At 58.9% G+C, this 22,209-nt stretch overlaps 1 protein-coding gene across 1 annotated transcript in view; it reads left to right on the top strand.

Annotated features, from left to right (window-relative positions):
• Positions 1 to 12,572: 12,572 nt before the first annotated feature.
• Positions 12,573 to 22,209, top strand: part of PDE4C (phosphodiesterase 4C) — a 60,618-nt gene continuing 50,981 nt past the window's right edge. The window contains exon 1 of the mRNA XM_039515930.1: positions 12,573 to 12,912. Within this exon, the coding sequence (XP_039371864.1) occupies positions 12,716 to 12,912 (197 nt within the window). The 5' untranslated portion in view covers positions 12,573 to 12,715. The remainder of the gene's footprint in view (positions 12,913 to 22,209) is intronic.

Below are 22,209 nucleotides of genomic sequence, written 5' to 3'. Positions count from 1 at the left end.
TTTAACCAGAAGAATGTGAATGATAATTGGGACTTGTTTAAGCCACACTACTACAATTGAGAAATAAGACATATTGGTTTTAAAAAAAACTGGTTTAGAGGGGAAACAAAGTCAGTTAAGGGGAAATTGATAGTAATGAATATAAATCAAAAACTAGGAAGTGTAGAAAATTGATAAGGGAAACAAAGGGAAATAAGGAGATGTCTATCGCCAGCAGAGTTAAGGACAGTAAGAAGGAGTTTAAGTTTATTAGGAACAAAAAGAATTTTGACAATGGTACTGGTTCATTCCGAAGTGTAAATGGTAGAATTATCAATAATAATGCAGAAAAGGCCAGAAGTGTTCAATAAATATTTCTGTATTTGGAAGAAAAACCAGCGGATGTAGTCATACCCTACAGTAACACTCTTTCCATTCCACTAGCATTCCAGGAGGATGTTAAACAGCAGCTACCAGACTTTTAAAAATCAGCAGGTCCAGGTAACATCCATTCATGAGTTTTAAAGGAGCTGGCTGAGGAGTTCTCTGGACCATTAATGGTGATTTTCTACAAGTCTTGGTACACTAGGGACATTCCAGAAGACTGAAAGAAAACTAATGTTGTGCCAATATTTTAAAAGGGCAAACAGGATGACCCAGGTAATTATAGGCCTGTTGGCCTGACATCAATCTTGGGCAAGATAATGGAGCAGCTGATATGGGACGCAGTAAAGAATTATAGGCAGGTAATCTAATTCATGCAGATCCATGTGGGTTTATGGAAAATGGGTCCTGTCAAATGAACTTACTATCCTTTTGGTTTTTATGAGATTACGGGTTTGGTTGATAAAGGCAATAGTGTTGTGATAGACTTAGACTTCTGACTTGGTAGCACATGACATTTTGATTAAAAAAACTAGAATGATATAGAATTATCATGGCACACGTTAAATGGATTAAAAACTGGCAAACTGCTAGGTCTCAAAATGTAATAGTAAATAAGCAACAATTGTCCAGCAGGCGTGGGGTCCCGCAGGAACTGGTTCTTGGCCAGTGCTGTTTGACACTTTTATTAATGACCTGGAAGAAAACATAAAATAATCACTGATAAGTTTAGCAGATGACTCAAAAACTGGGGACACAGGTGACTGATTCAGAGCAATCTGGATCACTTGGTGCAGGCAAACAATGTGCATTTTAAGATGGCTAAATGGAAATGTCTACATCTAGGACCAGAGTGCCAGCCATACCGACAGGACAGGCGGCTCTATCCTGGGAAGCAGTGAGCGGGGTGACGGATTTGGGGGCTGTTGTAGAAAGACCTTTGAAAATGAGCTCCCCATGCAACACTTTGGCCAAAAGGGTTCATGCGACCCTGGGAGACCCAAACGGGACTCTTGAGTAGGAGCAGAGAGGTTATGTTAGTTCTGTACTGGGCGCTGCTGCGACCGCTGCTGGAATCCGGAGCCCAGTTCTGGTGCCCACAATTCAGGAAGGATGTTGATAAATTGGAGAGGCTCAGAGAAGAGCCATGAGAACGATGAAAGGGTTAGAAAACCTGCCTTAGAGTGATGGACTCAGAGCGCTCAAGCTACGTAGCCTAACAGCGGGTAGGGAACGGGGTGACTGGCTCCACGTCTATAGGTCCCTGCCCAGGGAATGAACGTTTCATGCTGGGCTCTCCACGCTAGCAGAGACGGGTCTAACACGAACCGCTGGCTGGAAGTGGAAGCGAGACGGGGTCAGACTGGAAATAAGGTGTGACTTGTTACCAGTGAGAGTAATTAAGCACTGGAACAATGTTCCGCGTGTGGCAGCGGATACTCACTCCAGCACTGACAGTCGAGCTGGGCTGTTTCTCCCAGACCTGCCCTAGGAATCGCTGGGGGCTGGTCTCTGGCGAACGTGCATCAGGAACCCAGGGCACCCTGCAGGGGTGGAGGCCCAGGGGACACCCAAGCTGGCAGAGAACCACTGTGGCCAGCAGATGTCACCAGTGCCCTGCACTGCCTGCACCCACAGGCTCAGTCGGGCACTAGGGCGTGGGTGCGATTCCCAGAGTCTGGCTGAGTCTAAGCTGGGGGGTGGTTAAACTCCACCCCATGCCTAGGAGAGGGCTCCGCCTGCTGCTGCTCCCTCAGATTGGGGGGGGTTAAGCCAGCAGGACCCCCCCATGGCTCTTTCCTGCTCCCTAGGGCCCGCTCTCCAGCTTCAAAGGCAGCACTGAGGATAGCCCCCACCCTCGCCCCGGGAGCTCCACATGGGGCAGCAGCTGCCTGGCTGTGTGGCGCTTTCGCCAGCATCTGCTGCCCAGGGAGAGCAGTGCCTGGAAAACGCTGCTCGCCCCCTCCCCAGCAGGCACCCCCCCATACGCATGGCAGAGCCCTGGCTGCCAGGCCAGCTGTGCCACCTTCTCCTGAAACACCCTCGCTGCCCCTTGGTGCACCAGAGGCCCAGACGTATTGATTTGGGGATATGAGTGAGAACAGGCTCTGGTTAGAGCCACCCCCGCTTTCCCAGCCCCTGCCCCCCTCCCCTCCCTGGGCTCATGCCAGAGCTGACCCACACCCCAGCTCCAGTCGCTGGGCCCTGCTGGTGAGCGCTGACAGTCCAGGATCAATCCACAGAGCCTTGTCAGCATTCATCGGCAATGCAATTTATTTTGAGAGGGCTTTTTAATTAGTTGAAGTGATGAGAGAATCTCAAAGAAAGATACTTAATTATCAGCTGCCCAGACCAGTCAGCAGGCATCAGTGGGCCTGCGGAGAAGCAGCATCAAGTGCATCTGACCAGCTGCTTCTCCCCTGCAAGCCAGTGAGCCCCCATCTTCTGCGGGGGGGGGGGCCTGGAGCCTAAGATATAGAAGTGCCGAGGGCCAGGCCTGGGTGTGCATGTGTGTGCTGTGCACACACGCGTGTGGGGGGATTGTGCGCACACGCGTGTGGGGGGATTGTGCGCACACACGTTTGGGGGGTTGTGCGCACACTGTACTTTGCAGTGGTGGTGTAGCCATGTCGGTCCCAGGATATTAGACACACAAGGTGGGGGAGGGAATATTTTTTATTGGACCAATGTCTGCGGGTCAGAGAATCTTTCACACCCCACAGAGCTCTTCTCCGGGGCTGGAGACCTGGCGCTTCTCTCGCTCACCCCAGAAGTGAGTCCCAGACAGGATATTCCCTCACGCCCCTTGTCGCTCTCTGTGAACTGAACTACCACTCGCTGCAGAGAACAGCGCTGAGCCGATCAATGCCCTGGCAGCAGCATCTCCTGCCCCACGTCTCCCCTCAGCCATGCGGATCCGGGGCCACCACGCTGCTGTCCTGCCCCAGGAGCCATGCGCTGCCATAGTGCACCTGGGCAGGCCGGAGCCTGAGACTCAGCTGCCCCACCTCAGCCTGCACTCCTGGGACTGGGCCAGGGCTTGGGGTGAGAGCGTGGGAGTCCAGCCCAGCCGGGGGTTGGGGAATCCGGCCCAGGAGCCGTGGTGCATTGTGCCATCGGGGCTGGCGCCTGATGCCGGAGCGCAGCCCAGGAGCTCCCGTCACTCCCTGCAAAGCTAACGAGCCTCATTCTCTCCCCAGCGATCCAGAGACTCCCCGGACCTCGGCACCTGCAGCGCAGCGCCCCACATGAACGCCATCAAGCGGCGTTTCTCGGGGACCCCGCTGCTGCCGCCGCTGGCTTGCCGCCATGTGGCGCTCAGCGAGGCCGGCAGGCCCCCGGAGCCAGAGGGCCCCAGGGTCGTGTTCACCATCGAGGAGAGCAGGCCGAGGAGCAGCCAGGAGCCTGGCTTCTTACGGTAAGGTGGGCACTTGGTGGGCCCCGTGCACCTCGAGGTCTCCTGTCAGGGCTGGGGATAGCCTGGCCTTCCCTTCTGGTGGGGTGAGCTGGGGAGCTCTCTGCACTGACTGGGGGGCTCCATCCTGTGCAGCAGAACCCGGCTCCCGCGCTGCCGGCCCTACCTGCTGAAAGGCCCAGGGAGGTGGAGAGGCCCATCAGGGCTCCAGCTCCCCCATTGCCATCTGCTCCATGAGGGGGCTTGGGGAGCCTTATGGGGGGCATAGAGCCAGCAGGATTTAGGCCTGGACCCCAGTACCCAGCACGGTTAGTGACGCTGCTTCAGGGAACACGGTGAATGTACCTGGAGCTCTGCAGACACGCGAGATGGAACGTGCCCGGAGGAGGGGTGGGGCAGGGCGGGGGGTGTCAGCTCCCGGCGGGGCCGGGGTGTGTGCAGCAGGGAACATTATGAACTGGAGTTTCTGCTGGAGAGAGGCACAGGGAGGGGAAATGGCTGCAAAGCGCGGAGGGACCTCAGTGCTTCCTGCAGTTTGTGTGGGCAGCTGCTGCAGAGGCGCGTGTGGGGACCAGCAGGCTGGGCCGGTTCTCGTGGATTTCATTCAGTCCCATTGTTCAGGAAACAGGCTTCTGGTGGCCCAGCTGCTTCCCTCTGTCTCAGGAATGCAGAGCTCCTGACAGCACCTGAAAGAAATCCAGAGCCAGCCTGTGGGTTTTACAGCACGTTAAAATATTGCTGTTAAACCAGAAAGCTTGGTCTTCCCCAAGGAGCCCCGGCAGGATGCTAGGAACTTACCCAGCTGGACACACTGAGCAAACTGCCTGCCAGGGCAGAGCTGCCACTCCCAGAGCAGCTCATGGTGATGCCCACAGCCTGCCCCCGGCCCCCTGGTATGGTGATATCACCATGCCTGGGGGCCCTAATGCTTCAACAGAGCCCTGCTCCTGCCCTCGGGCCAGCTGCCCCTCCATCTTCTGCTGCTCGTTAGCAGCCTGGCACCCGTCCCAGGCAGCGCTCCCGGCTCCGGTGACTGGCTAACCTACTTGATATTCATTCCCCACAGACGTGTTCCCAAAAATCTATTGCCTTGCTTTGATTCAGCTCTCACTGATAGCCCGGCACATATTTCATGCTTAGTTTTAAACTTGGCCAGGAGACGGAGCAGATGCACCGCGGAGGAGCGGGGGCTGGGAGGAGATCCCGCATTTGGAGCACTCTTCGCCTCCTGCCTGTGGTCCCCCTGGCACAGCTCCCTGCCCCGCACCGCCTCCCCCCCAGAGCCACATTCTTCATTTCCTTGCCAGGAATATTGATTGCGATTGTTCCACCACAGCAGATTGTCTCTGGCTGCTTCTCTGTGCTGGAGCCCGGCGCCTCGCCTGCCTCACGCACATTTCGGAGTGGTGGTGTTGGGTTTTAATTTCTTTTTGTGGCGAGAAAAACAAGTGGCAGCAGCCCCACCTCTCCTTCCCTGCCCCGCCGCGCGGCCTTGGTGCCAAGATCGGATCGGTGCTGCTTTTCATGGGGCCGATGGGAAACGACCGGGCCCCCAGGGATGCTTTGCACAGAACAGAGCTCGGGGCCATGTTATGCTGCTGGTGACCTGCTCTCCCCGGACAGGGACCCAGCTGGGAAAGAGGGGGTTTGGGGCAGTTCTGCCCCTCTCGGTCGAGGCCGCTTTGTTTGTGGTTTTTGGCTTCACTCCCCCGTTTTGCACCAAGGCCTGATGGCACCATCCCCTGCCCCTCCGCTGGCAAACTGCGAGTCCCACTTGGCTGGGCCCGGGAGACGAATATGGGATGAAATCCTGGCTCCACTGAAGTTGGTGACAAAACCCGCATCAACTTCAGGGAGGCCGGGCTCCCACCCTCACTGCATAAAGCAAATGCATTCAGTGCCCATGCGGCTGCACACCCTGCAACCCCCCCCCGCCCCCGCTGCTGAAGGACCAGGTGGCTGCTTTGTTTCAGACGGAGCAGGTGCCCGCGCTGCCCACGGAGGCTTCGCCATGCATGGCAGGGGGCTTCACCTCCTGGTCCAGACGGCGGTTGCTGTCACATGAAAGCCCAGTGTGAGGGGAGGGGGATACTTGGCACCGTGCGCTCCTCTCTGTCTGTTCTCTGCGTGGCCCCGCTCTGCTTTGCGCTCTGCCAGGCATGTTCCCGTGCCTAGGACAGACAGCGAGCAATAACCTCGGAGAGCCTGGTGCCTCTGCCTTTGCCGGCTGGCAGTGAACTGGGTCTGGCCACTTTGCTTGTGTTTGAATGGGAGCCCAGAGCTCTAGGCTGCATCCAGCGTCTCTGCATTTGGCCTGGCACCAGCCCGTGCGTGGTACTGAGGCCTGGCTCCCAACAGGGCCAGGTATAAATTGCTTTGGGGGAACAGGTAAGAATCTGGTGCTGGCCCATCAGAGGCATGCGGCTGTTCAGACGCAGTGCGGGAATCCCTGTAGGGCCCAATCCTGAGCTCTGCCCATTGGCCACACTTGGCTTCCGCTCAGGGTCCTGCCATTGTTCCATGTGCCCCTCCGTTGGAGAAGAGAGAAATCCCGGAGCCCTGCAGCCATTTGGCCCCCAGCATGAGCTCAGCCTGCTCCTCCAGGCAGCACAGCACCGCACGTTGGTCCGGGAGGAACAATGGTCAGGACAAAGACACAGGCAGAGGCACTCCCGTGACAGCGAATCATTTCCTTGCCAAATCGCTCCTTGGTTATAACAGCAGTTTCCCAAGACAGGTTTGAGAGCGCGGCTGTGGGGAAAGGCTCCCAAAGCCACCACTAATGCTGGTGTGCGTCTGGCGGCTGCTGGGGATGGTGAATTAACAAACAGGATAATTAAGAGGACTAAGCCAGAGCCAGCTGAGCCCCAGAAGGGGGGATCTCTGCTATTCACAATGGTGCTAAACATGGGCACCGATGGGGAAAGCTTTGCACTCGCTGGCTGTCTGACCCTAACTTCACAGACGTCTGACGTCACTGGGCCTGGGGGACGCTTGCGGGGTGGGGGGGTGTTGGTAAGGGGCGTGGCAGTGACTGCTTGAAGCCCAGTGGCACGATCCCAGTGCCGGCCCCACACAGGTGTTTGCCACTGTGCTGGATGTTGTGAATGAAACCCCAAAGCCCGTGTGTCGCAGCTGCTCGGGCTGAGACAATCTACGTGTCACTGTGTGTCATTGGTAACGCCCGGCTCTCAACCGGGGTTGGGGTTTCCACCAGGTATCCCACAGCACCAACCATGCTTGCAATCACCACAGCAGGTTGGTCCCAGAGACTGGGGGGAGGGGGTGACTTTGAGCAGGGAGAGGGGTTAATTTTGGAATAACTTGTCCAATAGGGATGTCTCCCCCTCACCCAATCCCTTAATGGCTGCTTCCATCCTGAAGCAGAAGAGTTCACACCCACCAATGTGTGTTTATTCTGTCTCCTCTAAATACGGGTGTTCCTCATCATATGAGCGTCTAAACCTTTGCTACCTGAAGCATCAAGTAGTGACTGCTGCCATGTGCAGCGTACTGGTACTGCAGGGTGCTGAGTGCAGAGTATTGATACTGCGAGTTGTATAGTATTGGTGGTGAAGGGTGCTGCTGCATACAGAGTACTGGTACTGTGGGGCACAGGGCGCTGTGGGGTGCAGAATACTGGTACTGTGGGGCACAGGGCGCTGTGGGGTGCAGAGTACTGGTACTGTGGGGTGCTGGGTGCTGCTTGGTACAAGAGTACTGGTACTGTGGGTGCTGTGGGGTGCAGAGTACTGGTGCTGCAGGGTTCAGGGTGTTGCTGGGTGCAGAGTACTGGTACTGTGGAGTGCAGGGTGTTGCTGGGTGCAGAGTACTGGTACTCCAGGGTGCAGGGTGTTGCTGGGTGCAGAGTACTGGTACTGTGGGGTGCAGGGTGTTGCTGGGTGCAGAGTACTGGTACTGTGGGGTGCAGGGTGCTGCTTGGTACAGGAGTACTGGTACTGTGGGTGCTGTGGGGTGCAGAGTACTGGTGCTGCAGGGTTCAGGGTGTTTCTGGGTGCAGAGTACTGGTACTGTGGTACGCAGGGTGTTGCTGGGTGCAGAGTACTGGTACTGCAGAGTGCAGGTTGTTGCTGGGTGCAGAGTACTGGTACTCCAGGGTGTAGGGTGCTGTGGAGTCCAGAGTACTGGTACTGTGGTACGCAGGGTGTTGCTGGGTGCAGAGCACTGGTACTGCAGGGTGCTGTGGAGTCCAGAGTACTGGTACTAGTGGGACTGATGGGAGATTTGAGATAATGAGCAGACAAAGGTAAAGCCTTTGTTGCCGGCCCAAAAGGCCTGAGGCAGCAAACAGTGATTCGTTGCCGGTGTATCCGTGCTCACCTAACCACCAAGGTGGAGGCCTGCGTTTAATCTTTAGTATCGGGCTTTCATTGGCACACTGCATTCAAAAGCCCTGGGCACGTATTTATAGAGCCCTGGAAATAACACCTCAGCACAATCCTTGCCAATCGCTTGTTAGTTTGTAGGGGGATTGCAGTGCTGAGCAGAGTCCCCCAAAGCTGCTGGGCTTTGCTGTGTCCCGTCCTTGTGGGAAGTCTTTCATGCCAAGAGGGGTGATGGCGCATTCATGGCTCCCCAGCCCTGGTAACCAGAGGGAGAGCTGGACTTGGCGGGACCCAGATGAGCCGTGTGGAGCTCAGCACATGTGATTCCCGTTGAAGGCAACAGGCCAGGCACCTTTGTCAGTATTTCACTTGAAACACCCACAGCCCAGCGTGGCTCTGCCTGGCTCCCTGAGGGGAGGCCATAGCGGAGAGGCTGCAGCTCAGCACGGGCACAGTCACATCTCAGCTTGTCCTGAGTGTCTGCAGCTGCAGGGCTCACTGAAGAGCAAAGGACAAGGCTCTTGCTCAGGTCTGGGGCTGGGGGGCTGCCCCCTCCCCGAAGCCTTAACCCGTCACCTCAGCCTGTGAGCACCAACAGGCCTAACAGACACATGCAGAGCGCCAGGCAGTCTGAGGAACCCAGGGGCGGCAGGGCCCAGGCACTGGGCGAGGGACAGCAAAGGGCGTGCGATGCCTGAGCCTGGCTCTGCTGCTGGCTCTCCAGGGCATGTCCCTGATTCCTTCATGGAAGCCGGGGGGTCTCCTGAATTGAGCCCAGTGCCAGCAGGCCCAGCGTGGCTGATGGAGCAGGAGCATGGGCAGTGCAGCCTGGCACCGCCCTGTCCCTCTCGCCCATGGGACCAGGCAGAGCACAGGGCACGGGGCACAGCAGCAGGATCTGCTCCTGAGGCCCTGTGATGGAGCAGGAAGCAGGGCGGATTTGACCTGGGAACGTTGCAGGGGGGTTACATGGGGGATGGGGGACTTCCCTTGAAGGAAGCTCCCTGAGCTGTAACCTGAGCCAGGAGGGGGGTTGGGAGAAGTGACACCTTCTGCCCGGGAGACTGAATAAAGGAGAGGAGGAGCAGGGGCAGGAGGGGGAGAGTGTTGCTGAAGGAGGTTTTGTTTTCAGTCTTGGGCTGGGGGTGCAACGCAGGGAACCCCAAGCTGGGGTCTAAGCTCCCTGAACCCCCCAGAAGGACTTGATTGAGGGGTTCTGGTTGTACCTACATGCTCTGCTTGGGACTGTGTTCCTGTCATCTAATAAACCTTCTGTGTTACTGGCTGGCTGAGAGTCCCGGCGAATCTCAGGAAGAGGGGTACAGGGCCCCGACTCCCCCACACTCTGTGACAGGCCCCTCTGCCCAGGTCTGGCCTCTCGCCATGGAAGTTACAGACCCCAGTGGTAGGAATAAATGGTCAGTTTTCAGAATGGGGAGAGGTAAATAGTTGTGTCCCCCAGGGGTCTGTACTGTGACCAGTCCTATTCAACATATTCATAAATGATCTGGAAAAGGGGGTGTCACGGAGTCCCCGGGCGCTGCTCTGGAGCTGCTCCCCACAAAGCCAGGCAGGACTCTGGGGAGCCTCCTCTCCCTTGGAGCAGCCTGTCTCCAGGGCAAGAAGCTCACACGGCTTCACCTCCTGGGTCTCTCCTTGGAGCATTCAGCATCCTCTGCCCCTCCGTGCGCTTCCCACAGCGAGTCCGCCCAGGCTGGGTCCTGGGGAAGCCACAGGGTCCTGCACCCCCACTTTGCAGTCAGACGTGACTCTCAGCCAGCCAGTAACACAGAGGTTTATTAGATGAGAGGAACACAGTCTAAAGCAGAGCTTGTAGGTACCATGAACTGGACCCCTCGGCCGGGTCCACTGGGGGGGGGGCAGTGAGCCAGACCCCCATGTCTTCCCTTCACTCCTCGTCCCCAGCCAGCTCCAGACTAACAACCCCCTCCAGCCCCTCCTCTGCTCAGCCCCTTTCCCGGGCCAGGAGGTCACCTGATCCCTTTGTCTCCAACACCTTCAGTTGGCACCTTTGCAGGGGGGGGGGGCTAGGCCATCAGTTGCTAGGAGACAGAGTGTCAGGCATTTAGGTGCACTGGCCCTTTGCTCTGTAGCAATCACACCCCCTGATCCCACCACCTAGATACTTAAGAACTGCCTAGGGGACACTGAGGCACCAACACAGTATTCAGAGAAAACATTAAGAATATTCCCAGTTCGTCACAGGAGGTAAACAGTGAGGTGGCAAAATTTGTAGATGATACAAAACTGCTCAAGATAGTTAAGACCCAGGCAGACTGCGAAGAGCTACAAAAGGACCTCTCAAAATTGGGTGACTGGGCAACAAAATGGCAGATGAAATTCAATGTTGGTAAATGCAAAGTGATGCATATTGGAAAACATAATCCCAACTATACATATACAATGCTGGGGTCTAAATTAGCTGTTACACTCAAGAGAGAGATCTTGGAGTCATTGTGGATAGTTCTCTGAAAACATCCACTCAATGTGCAGCGGCCGTCAAAAAGGTGAAAGAATGTTGGGAATCACCAAGAAAGGAAGAGAGAAATATAAATCCATGGTACCCCCACATCCTGAATACTGCTGCAGATGTGGTCACCCCATCTCAAAAAACATATATTGGAATTGGAAAAGGTTCAGAAAAGGGCAACAAAAATGATTAGGGGTATGGAACAGCTTCCTTATGAGGAGAGATTAATAAGATTGGGATTTTTCAGCTTGGAAAAGAGGCGACTAAAGGGGGATATGATAGAGGTCTATAAAATCATGAGTGGTCTAGAGAAAGTGAATAAGGAAGTGTTATTTACTCCTCATAACACAAGAACAAGGGGCCACCAAATACAATTAATAGGCAGCAGGTTTAAAACAAACACAAGAAAGTATTTTTTCACACAATGCACCGTCAACCTTTGAAACTCCCTGCCACAGGGTGTTGTGAAGACCAATACTATAACGGGGTTCAAAAGGGAGCTAGATAGATTCATGGAAGACAGCGCCATCAATGGCTATTAGCCAGGCTGGGCAGGGATGGTGTCCCGAGCCTCTGTTTGCCAGAGGCTGGGAATAGGCGACTGGGGATGGATCACTGGATGATTCCCTGTTCTGTTCATCCCCTCTGGGGCACCTGGCACTGGCCACTGTCAGAAGGCAGGATACTGGGCTAGATGGACCTTTGGCCCGACCCAGTCTGGCCGTTCTTACGTTCAGTGCACTCTGACCTGGCCAGCCTCCCCCCGTGGGTGTGAGAGCAACTGGGCTGCCTCCCCCCATCCCAGCCCGCTCGTCCCTGCATCTCCCCTCCCCCCATCCCGTCCCGCTGGGCCCTGCATCTCCCCTCCCCACAGCCCGTCCCTCTGGGCCCTGCATCTCCCCTCCCCCCATCCCGCCCGCTGGGCCCTGCATCTCCTCCCCATCCCGTCCCGCTGGGCCTGCATCTCCTCCCCATCCCGGCCCGCTGGGCCCTGCATCTCCCCGCCCCACAGCCCGTCCCTCTGGGCCCTGCATCTCCCCTCCCCCCATCCCGTCCCGCTGGGCCCTGCATCTCCCCTCCCCCCATCCCGTCCCGCTGGGCCCTGCGTCTCCCCTCCCCCATCCTGTCCCGCTGGGCCCTGCATCTCCCCTCCCCCTATCCCGTCCCGCTGGGCCCTGCGTCTCCCCTCCCCATCCCGTCCCTCTGGGCCCTGCGTCTCCCCTCCCCATCCCACCCCGCTGGGTCCTGCGTCTCCCCTCCCCATCCCGCCCGCTGGGCCTCGTCTCCTCCCCATCCCGTCCCGCTGGGCCCTGCGTCTCCCCTCCCCCCATCCCGTCCCGCTGGCCCTGCGTCTCCCCTCCCCCCAACCTGCCCCGCTGGGCCCTGCCTCTCCCCTCCCCCCATCCCGTCCCGCTGGGCCCTGCATCTCCCCTCCCCCCATCCCGTCCCGCTGGGCCCTGCCTCCCCATCTGCAGCAGGGGAGTGGGGCCGAGGGAACAAAGCCACCTGGAGCACCGACCCGCAGTGTCTGTCCAGCTCCGAGCAGTGCCCCGGCTGCTGGGCCCATGGGGGTGGGGGGGCTGGCAGAGGGGTCCGGGCTGGGTTTGGCCCAATGACAAGTGTCACTGTCCCTTCACGGGGGGCGGTTCCTGGCAGCGATGGGGGGCCCCACCCACCTACCCACCCAGCCCGCCCCGGGAGCGGCCCCCGCCCCTTCCCCAAGCCCCTCCAGGGGGGCCGGCTGGGCCCCGGGCCATGGCCCGGCTCCTGCCCCAAGGCGCTTCCAGTGCGGCCCGAGGCCCCGGGGATGGCCGCGCCCAGCGCCTCGGGGCCGGCTGCGGGCAGGCGGGGCGGGGCGGGGTTAGCGCTTCCCCGCACCTGCGCCGAGCTCCGCTCCGCTATATAAGCGCCTGGCGGAGCGCGCTGCAGCCGCGGCGGAGCCCGGCGGCCGGGAACCAGGCGGAGGGGCCGGGGCAGGCGCTGGCCGGCGGGGCGCAGCCGAGAAAGTTTCCGGCCGGGGGCTCCCAGGAACTTGCGGTGCCGGGGGCGCCTCGGAGCCGCTTCAGCACCCGGCGGGCGGACAGCGCCCCGGGCCGGGCCATGGAGCTGAGCCGGGAGCGGGCCGGCACGGCCAAGCCCCCCAAGCACCTGTGGCGCCAGCCCCGCACCCACATCCGCATCCAGCAGCGCTTCCACTCCGACACCGAGCGGTACCTGCTCCGCCGCGCCCCGGACGGCGCGCCCCGGCCCGGCCTCAGGCGGCCCAGGATGTCCTGGCCCTGCTCCCTGCAGCGCCGGTAAGAGCCGCGCCCCGCGGGGGGGTCCGGAGCCCTGGGTACTACGGGGTGAAGTGTCTCTGTGTCCGGGGGCTCCCTCCCCAGCTCCGGGACCGCGCCCCAGAGCCGGCCCGGCCTTAGGCACGTGTAACGCCCGGGCCGGGCTGCCTGCGGGCGTTACGGGCTGAGCCGAAGCCGAGCGAAGCTCTCGATAAGGGGGTGGAAGGGCTTGTACCCGGGCCGGAGAGCCCCTGGCCGGGAGTCAGTGCGAGCCGGCAGCTCTGTTCTGATCCCCGCTGCGCCGGTCCAATCCGCCCCCTCCTGGGTCCCTGGGAAAGTCCAGAGCGAGCTGCGAGCTGCCTCGCGGGGAAGGGGCCCGGGGAATCCTCCCCCCATCGCCACGGTCAGGGAGTGACTAAGGACGGGGCGGGCTAGGAGGGAAGCGGTGTCAGACCGAACAAGTGAGGGGCCCTGTAGACATTCATTCCTCGGCTTTCGACTCTTTCTTTGGTTTCTGCTGCATGGGTAAGATTGCTGGGGCTCAGCTGGGCTGGAAATCAAACCCTTCAACTCTGGGGCTGCAGGGCTGGTAAACAGCAGCCGGTGGGTTTGGGTTTGTTGGTTCTGTTTTACAATCTGTGTATCCAGCAACACAGACATGAGTCTTGTGGTAAATCAGCTAATCCGACTGATCAGCCTCCTGCGAAGGAGCAAAGGGTGTCATTATTTCTGTCTGTTAGCAACTCCCCCCCCCCTTCCATCTGTACATTGCAGGGGCATCTGCCAAGAAATCCGCTTCCGGGGGGCCGGTTTCAGGCTGCTGAAGGCTTGGCTAAGGTTGTCTCCGTTCGCCGCAATGCCTGTCCTGGGCTGGTGGGCTGCGGGGTGACGTCCTGGCCGCACCGATGTCCATGAGAGTTTTGCCAGGATGGCTGTGCCGCCGGGCGTCACCCAGCGTGCGTACTTCTGGCATTGCTAGCTCGGCACTCGCTCACTCACCGTATTTATACTCTTTTCTGAGAACCAGCGTCGGGGGCTGGGTCTCACCCACACGGCGCTCCAGGGAACTGGCAGGGCTGTAGCGTGGGGATTACGCTGCCTGCAGACATCCAGCCTGGATGCTGGGGCATTTCCTAGTCTGAGAGCCAAGCCTGGCACCAGTACAGTGCCCCTTCTCCCTCAGGCCAGGGCTGTGGCGGCCTCTCCCCCACTTGGCAGGGGCCCCATGTTTACAAAGAGTGACAGTCCTAGAGGAAGTGACTCAGGGGGACCAGAGGCCCTTCTCCCGCGCCCCACTGTGTGCGGAGCCCAGCAGATGGCCGGAGAAGCGCAGCCCTGCTAGGCAGCGCTGGAAGGACAAGCAAAGCCAGCATAGAGCTGACTGAGCAGAGCTTTTCCTGGAGCAGCCGGAGTCCTGCCCTCTGACTCAGCCCATGCTGGGTGATCCCTGCTTGGGTCTGGCCAGCGCAGAGGCAGGTTTTCTCCAGGGCCTGGGGGGAAGCGTGAGCTGGGGGTTAGCACAGCCCTGGTGCTGGGTGGTGGTTTCCAGCTGCATTTGAACCAGAGGCTGGCTTCCATTTCCTGAGGGTTGATTGGCCAATCTTGGGATAGACAGGCCAAGGAACGCTGGCCCAGGGGACCTGGCCTGAGCTGCGTCCACACTGCAAAATGATGATGTTTGGACTCAAGTCCCAGTGGGACTCTGGCTTGGACCCACCCCCTCTGCCAGGTCCTGAGGGCTTCCTGGCCCAAGTCAGACAGATTGGTGTGGGCTTGGGCTCAAGCCGGAGTCTGAGCTTGGGCTCACATTGCAGTGTAGACGCACCCTCCTCTGCACAGGCCCTTAGGTGAAATGGGGTGGAAGTGACTAGCATGGAAGGGCTCCAGGCTGTGGGATGGTCTCCGAAGGCAGGGGCAGCTCTGTCACTTGGGACTTGACAATGTAACTGGACCAAGCAGGTCTAGCCTGAGCTGGCTGTGTGTTGGCAGGGGTGGGGGTGGGGGGCATGATCCTCTCACTCTCCTTTCTGGGCCAGGGTTTCTGGTTGTATTGTTCTCTGCAAGCCCAGCTGATCTTTCCAGGCCTGCTGGCAGCCTCTGGGCACAATCTGCCACCAATGTTCTTTTGCCTTTTGACAGGGATTCACTTGGCCTGCGCTTCTGGCCGGTCGTAGGCACATGAGAGTGGAGCAGGTGTCATGGCAGGAATCCTGACTCTGAAGTGGCTATTGAAAAATGAGTGGGATTTGTGTTTGCCCTCCTGAGAGTTGCCCTGGAAGTTAGATTCTCCAAGTGCTGCTTGGATAGTCAGGAATGACCAGAATAAAGCCACTGAGGGTCCAATCACACCCCAGTCCCAGCTCGGACCCCAGACACCTGTTAACTGCACCCACCTGCTCAGATATCCAGAACTAGCTGCAGAGATTGTTCTCCGCTGAATTTCAAATAACAAGTCTGTGAAAAATGTCACCTGTCAGACTTTGATCTTTAGCTACAGCCGCTCAGAATGTGCTGCGGTGAGATCACAGCGGGATCCTTATTCTAAATGAACGGCCTTGGTACCAAGAGGCCAGGAGCCCACGGGGTGGGGGGAAGCTGGTGCTCTGGGGGTTTGTGCTGAAGCCAAGTTTGACATTTCGGTTTTAAAAATAATGAGGTTCATTTCCCACATGGTGTGATGGTGACCGGCGCTCCTCTGTCTCCGTGGGCTCTGCCAGTGGCATGGGGATGCGTGTGGCCATAAGAATGGCCAGACTGGGTCAGACCAAGGGTCCATCTAGCCCAGTATCCTGTCTGCTGACAGTGGCCAATGCCGGGTGCCCCAGAGGGAATGAACAGAACAGGGAATCCTCAAGTGATCCATCCCCTGTCGCTCATTCCCAGCTTCTGGCAAACGGAGGCTCGGGGACACCATCCCTGCGCAACCTGGCTAATAGCCATTGATGGACCCATCCTCCAGGAACTTACCCAGTTCCTTTTTTTAACCCTGTTGTAGTCTTGGCCTTCACCACATCATCGGGCAAAGAGTTCCACAGGCTGACTGGTGTGTGTGAAGAAATACTTCCTTCTGTTGGTTTGTTTTAAACCTGCTGCCCGTTAATTTAATTGGGTGACCCCTAGCTCTTGTGTTATGAGAAGGAGTAAATAGCACTTCCTTACACAGGAACCAAGTTTCTAATCTGCCAGGGGGTGCTCCCCCCGGCTCCGCCCAGGCGCTTCCCCCACTTCACCTCTTCTCCCCCCCCCCCAAGGCCCCACCCCAGCCCTCCTTCCTGCCCTGTCTCTTCCCCGCCCAGTTCTGCTCCCCTCCCCCAAGCACGCTGCACCCTCACTCCTCCCCCTCCCCCCAGCGCCTCCTGATGCCGCGAAACAGCTGATCTGTGGTAGGTGATGGGAGGGAGGAGGAGGTGCCACAGGCGGGCAGGAGGCACAAGGGGAGGGGGAGATTCTGGTAGGGGGGTTGCCAGTGGGTGCAGAGCTCCCACCATTTTTTCACCCATGGGTGCGCCAGCCCCAAAGCACCCATGGAGTCAGTACCTATGCTTCCTTATTGACTTTCTCCTCACCAGTCATGATTTTATAGCCCTCTGTCATATCCCCCCTTAGTCATCTCTTCTCCAAGCTGAGGAGTTCTGATCTTGTTAATCTCTCCTCACACGGAACCTGTTCCAGCCCTTCATCATTTGTGTCGCCCTTTTCTGAACCTTTTCCAATTCCACTATAGATTTGCAACAGTTAAACTCCCTGTCTGGGGCTATCTGAGAGGGATTCTTCCTTTCAGAGCCAAACCCACTAACTCGCCAGGGGGCTGGTGACAGAGGGGGCGAGTCCTTCGGAGACCCTGCTTGAGAGCTTGGCATCTTTAGCCATTACAAGAATACGGTTTTCCTGAGGAGCTAATTTCCAATATTTGTGCCGCCTGTGACTCAGGCCCAGGTAATTCCGCTGACAGACACATCTCAGTGACTCAGCTGAGCGGGGAAGAGGGTTGGCTCATGTAGAAACGGCCTTGAGTTAAAATGGCTCAGAAGTTAACTCGGCCGCGTTTCTTTTCCAGCTCCCTGACTCACTGGTTTGTAAACTCAAAGTTCCCTGTATTTAAATAGCTTCTGTGTGGGGCATGGAAAGGGGGAGGGGAGAGTTCTTCTTGCCTGTTCTCTTCTGTTCCATAAACAATTGAAGTGAAGAGCCTTGAGGTGGCCCGGGCAGGTGCTCTGAAGCCAGCAGATGCACCTGCAACCTTAGCTCTGCCCCATGCGTTTCTGCAGCATCCCCGCCCAGCCCAGTGGCAGGGAATAGCCTACGGGGTAGCAGCGTTCTCCGATGGCTTTGGGGGCTGAGCAGGGAGTGCCCTGCCCTGCATAGATAGGGGTGGATGCCGGCCGGGAAGAGGGACTTCTGGACTGGGGCAGACAAGCCGTGAATCCGGGAGTTCCATTCTCTTCCCCCCCCCCCCCCCGGCAGTGTTCTGCAGCTGTTGTTCATAGCCCAGGCATATTGGCGTGTGCGGACAGTGGTTGTGAATCACACCCGGGCTCTGCTGGGGCAGGGGTGGTGCTGTAGGGTAGACAGGAGCCCGTAATCCGTGCAGGAGCAATACGGAGAAGTGATTGCAGGCACTGAGCAGGACACTGGAGAGGCTGCAGGGAGGTGGTTTGCTATAAATATGGCTGTGATTTCCGCCCCCAGACTGTGACCCCCGTCTTTCCCCAGCCTCTACCCCCCTCAGCGGGGGGAATGTGTTCCAGTAGCCCAGGTGACGAACCTTCCTTCCCATGGGATGCCCCCCAAGGGTGATTTCCCTGAATGCTGCTCACTGAGCAACCAGCCAGAGTGTCTCTGGTGCAGAGAGCAGGTGCGAGCGCCTCTTTCCTGGACATGGCTGCAAGGCCAAAGCCTGTGGCTCCGTGCCAGGTGGTGCTTCCAAGTTCTTGCCATGGTGGGCGGTTAATGCAGTGCCGCTGGCTCAGACAGGCTCCCCTCCCACTGGTCGAGGCCTCCGCTGGCCGGCCCTGAAATCATGGAAAGCCGCGTAGGCCCCTCCGTCCGGTTCCTGGCAGTGCCGACCAATCCTCGTGTGTGCATTCACTGGAGTGCTCCCACCCCTTCCTGGGGCGAGGGATAATTCCCAGCGCTCTGCGTCTCTTGGGAGGCTTTCCTCACGTTCTACTTGACTCTTCCCCTCTTAATTTGATCCCGTTGCCCAGTCCTTCCTGGGGGTTCAAACCCTTCCCCTGTTTCTAAGCTGTCTGGGTCCCCCCCACACCCCTTGGCGTAGCCCCTTCTAACTAACCCCGTCTACCCCAGCCCTGAGAGCCCTGGGTCGAGCTGGTCGCTCTTCTCGGCACTCCCTCCAACTTGTCAGCTGTGGCACTGAGGTGCTGGGGGTGGGGGGGATGTCAGAGCTGTACTGGGGGGGCTGCCCCCTCCCTGCCCTGTGGCCTGGTGCTGTGTGTGCTGCTCGTGCAGGGGCACTGCAGGAGGTAAAGGGCATCCTAGGATGGCACAGTCCGTGCCCCAGAGAACTACCCAGGATTGGGCGTCTCTTCCCGAAAGCCCCACTCTTGCTTGGACAGAAGTTCTGGGCTGGAGATGGATCGTTGGGGGATTCTCTGGCCTGTGTGGTAGAGGGGGGCAGCCTGGAGTTCCCTTCTGTGAGGCCGGTACACTAAGTGAGGAGTGGGGTGAGGGAGCCGGGGTACGGTCGGGTGCCCTGGGCAGCGAGTGCGCACACACACCAGTGGTTCCAAGGCTCGCAGTTATTTAATGCCATTGTTTATTTACTCATTAAGTTGATAAAAACAAGGGCAGGTGCCGATTTCCTCGTCACTGGCACTAGCAAAGCCACTGCCGGGGGCTATTTCTACACTCTGTTCTGCGTGCTATCTAACCAGCATTGCGTTTCCTTGTTGTGAAAACCGACTCAAACCGAGGGGAACTTGCACAAGCCGAGTCTGCTCCCAGGCCTTCGCCGTCAGCCAGCCAGGGTCTGCAGCCTCAGGCCCCTGCTTTGCTGCCTTTGCCATAGAGAGGGCAGACAGAGGCCCAGGTGCATGTGCAATGGATGTGGCTCCTGGAGCTCAGTTTAGATTCAAGAAGTTTGCACTAACCCCCTGCTCCGTGATGAGTAATCAAAGACTTTATAGAAACACCCACAGAATCAGTCAGGAACCTGTCCCTTGCTGGAGTGGGACGCTGCCTGTCTTCACAGCCTCGCAACCTGTCTCTGCATCATCAGATGCAAATGCCACCGGCGCTCGGCATTGTCTGCATGTTCTGGTTGAAAGCCGGGAATCAGGGCTGAGCCGCGGCCCTGGGCAGGTACAATCTAGCACCCAAAGGTGCAGCGGCTGGGGAGCAATGTGCTCTGGGGTGAGCATCCCTGAGCCAATCGCCGGGGCAGCCAAGTTGTTGTTTCTCAACAGAAAATGGATTTTGTGCCTGACTCTGGAAGAAAATGGTCCTTAAGCACCTGTTTCAGGAGGGGATAAATGATGGTGAAATTAAAGAGACGCTTCCTGGGAAGGGCTGTTGTGTGCGAAGCCCTCGGGCTGGTTTTCACTAGCAGGGGACACAGCGAACATGGGAAGGCTGTCATCCCCTCACCCCTAAGTTTTGTTTAAATCAAGGGAGTGGCTGGTGCAGACGCAGCTGCCTGGAAATTGCTTTTCAAATGAAAAGACACAATCCCAGCCCCTTTCCTCTGCCAAGTCATCTTAATTCCCAGTTGTGAGGCTCTGACGCGGGATCTCTGGGTGTTGGTGATTACAGCCCCCAGCGAAGGATGCTGAATGAGACCTTTGCCCCCAGCTCTGCGTAGGAGCCGCTTGCAGAAAAGGCCATAAAGGCACTCCCTGCAGGGCCCCAGGGAAATGGCGGTGGGGTGCTGGGCAGGGTGCTGGCTTCCGCGTGCTCTGCCAAGAGCCATGCAGGCTGCCCCCCAGCAGGACAGAGGTGGCGCTTGGAAGGGATCATGCAGGAACAGCCACTTGTGTCACCTGTGGGTTAGAAAATCAAATGGCTGCCCAGTGCAGCTCCTGGTGCAGGCCCGGAGAGCCAAGGGGGAACGGGTCTCAAGCCTGATCTCTGCTAGGTGTGGGCTCCCACGCCCAGCAGTGCCAGCCGTGCCCTCGGTGCCAGTGCCTGTTAGCTGGGTTCAAGCAGCTGCAGCAGCAGTTTTGCCTGTCTGCGGGGGGGCAAAGCTCTGCCTTGGGATTCAGGCGCTGGCCAGCAGCCTCCTGCGGGTGCATGAGCAGGGGAACAGACTGCAGAGCCTGACATCCCAGGGGGGGCTTCTGGGGGGCCCACCTCTTCAGCTGCCCCTGATCCCACAGCTGTGACAGCCAGGCGGTAACAGAGGTCACCCTTTGGGCTGTGACTGCTCCAGCCTGAATCCTCTCCCAGCACCTTTGCTCTGGGGACTGTGGAGCGCCCGCAGCCCTCCCGTTGCCAGGCACGTGGGTGGTGGAGCTGGGCTAGAACCCAGAAGTCCTGAACTCCAGCCTCTCCCACAGCCACTGGGTGAGACCATTGCCCTGTTCTGTCCTGCGAGTTGGAGGCCTGAAAGAAGACTAACCCCGAGTGACTCCATGTTCTGGCTGGGATGGGTCCACAGGGCGATGGACCCCTTTCCCAGGGCTAGGGAAGGGCTTCTCGGAGCCAGTGCAGCTCCTCAGACCTCAGCCTGCCAGAGCGTCACTGCCTGGGCTCAGCTCTGCCCCATGGCGGGGAGCTGCAGTCTGAGGCCTGGCTCAGAGCCAGCGGAGGTTCTGCCCCCCAACTGCTCAGCTCTTGCCAGCCAGGTGCTCATGAGCTGAGTCCATGCCCTGGTGTAACCGAATGTCCCATTGACTGATGGGGGCCGGTTCCACTCCCATGCTGGAGAGCACAGAAGGAGACGCCGTCCTGGCCCAGGAGGCTCTGTGTGTCGGGCAGGGTGAGCAGCATGAGAAGCCCAGGGCTGGACGAGCCATTTCCTGCTGAAATGGACACAGAGGGGTCAGTCTGGTCCACAGTCCAGTGCCTTGGCCTTGTGCGACGAAGTGGGGCTGTTCTGTGAATGCTGAGTGGGGAGTCTTGACCTGGGAAGGCTGCAGGGAGTTTTGCTGGGGAAGGGAGGGTACCTGAGCATGTAACCTGAGAACCCAGGACGGGGGTTGAAGGCCAAGTGACACCTCTGCCCAGGACACTGGACAAAGGCTGGGGGAGGGGCCGGGGGGAGGCTGAGTGAGGGGCTGGGAGGAGTTTCAGTTTGGAGCTGGCTGGGAAATGGAGAGGGGCACCCCAACGGGGCTTGGGCTTCCCAACGGGGCTGTGGCCTCCCTGGGGCCCCAGATGGACCTAACTAAAGGGGGTCCTGCTGTCTGTACCGGCAAGACCTGTTTTGGACTCTGTTCCTGTCAGCCAAATAAACCTCTGTGTTACTGGCTGGTGGAGAGTCCTGGTGGATCACAGGAAGCTGGGGGTGCAGGGCCTTGTCTCCCCTCACACTCCGTGACACCTTGGTGCCCATCTCTGGGGCTGCAGGGCCTCAGGCCTCCTGAAAAGGCTTCTCGCCACGAGGTCTGCATGGAGCAGGCTGGGTTGCCCTGCTCCCAGCCGTCACAGACACACACCGGCCACACGCTGAGCTGCTGCTTCCGCTCGCTTCCCCACAATCCAGTGGGCAAGGGGAGACACCCCCCATGTGGATACAGGTCACCTGATGCCAGTCGGAAGCTGCCGGGCCGGAGTGTGCTCTGGGGGGGAAGAGCTGTCGGGCCTGGGGAGCCCCTGGGGCTGGTGCTCAGTAATTAGGAGGAAGCAGGACATGGGTGGGAGTCTTGACAGGGTGTTAACACCGGGGCACAGATTTGGGGTGCAGAGCTGGCCGGAGGCGGGTGGGAGCCAGGGCATGGAGCTGGCCGGAGTGGGGTGCAGAGCTGGGGTGCACAGCCGGCCGGAGGAGGGTGGGAGCCGGGGTGCGGAGCTGGCTGGAGGGGAGTGTGGAGCCGGCTGGAGGAGGGCAGGAGCCAGGGTGTGGAGCCAGCCGGAGGGGGGTGCGGAGCCGGGGTGTGGAGCCAGCCGGAGGGGGGTGCAGAGCTGGGGTGTGGAGCTAGCTGGAGGGGAGTGCGGAGCCGGCCGGAGGGGGGTGCGGAGCCGGGGTGCGGAGCCGGCCGGAGGGGGGTGCGGAGCGGGGGTGCGGAGCCGGCCGGCGGGGGGGGCGGTGCTGGGGTGCGGAGCCGGCTGGAGGAGGGCAGGAGCCAGGGTGCGGTGCTAGCTGGAGGGGAGTGTGGAGCCGGGGTGCAGAGCCGGCCGGAGGGGGGTGCGGAGCTGGGG

The sequence above is a fragment of the Mauremys reevesii genome, linkage group 26, assembly GCF_016161935.1.
Source record: "Mauremys reevesii isolate NIE-2019 linkage group 26, ASM1616193v1, whole genome shotgun sequence".
Classification (NCBI taxonomy): domain Eukaryota; kingdom Metazoa; phylum Chordata; order Testudines; family Geoemydidae; genus Mauremys; species Mauremys reevesii.
This window is presented reverse-complemented; position numbering and strand designations above follow the sequence as displayed.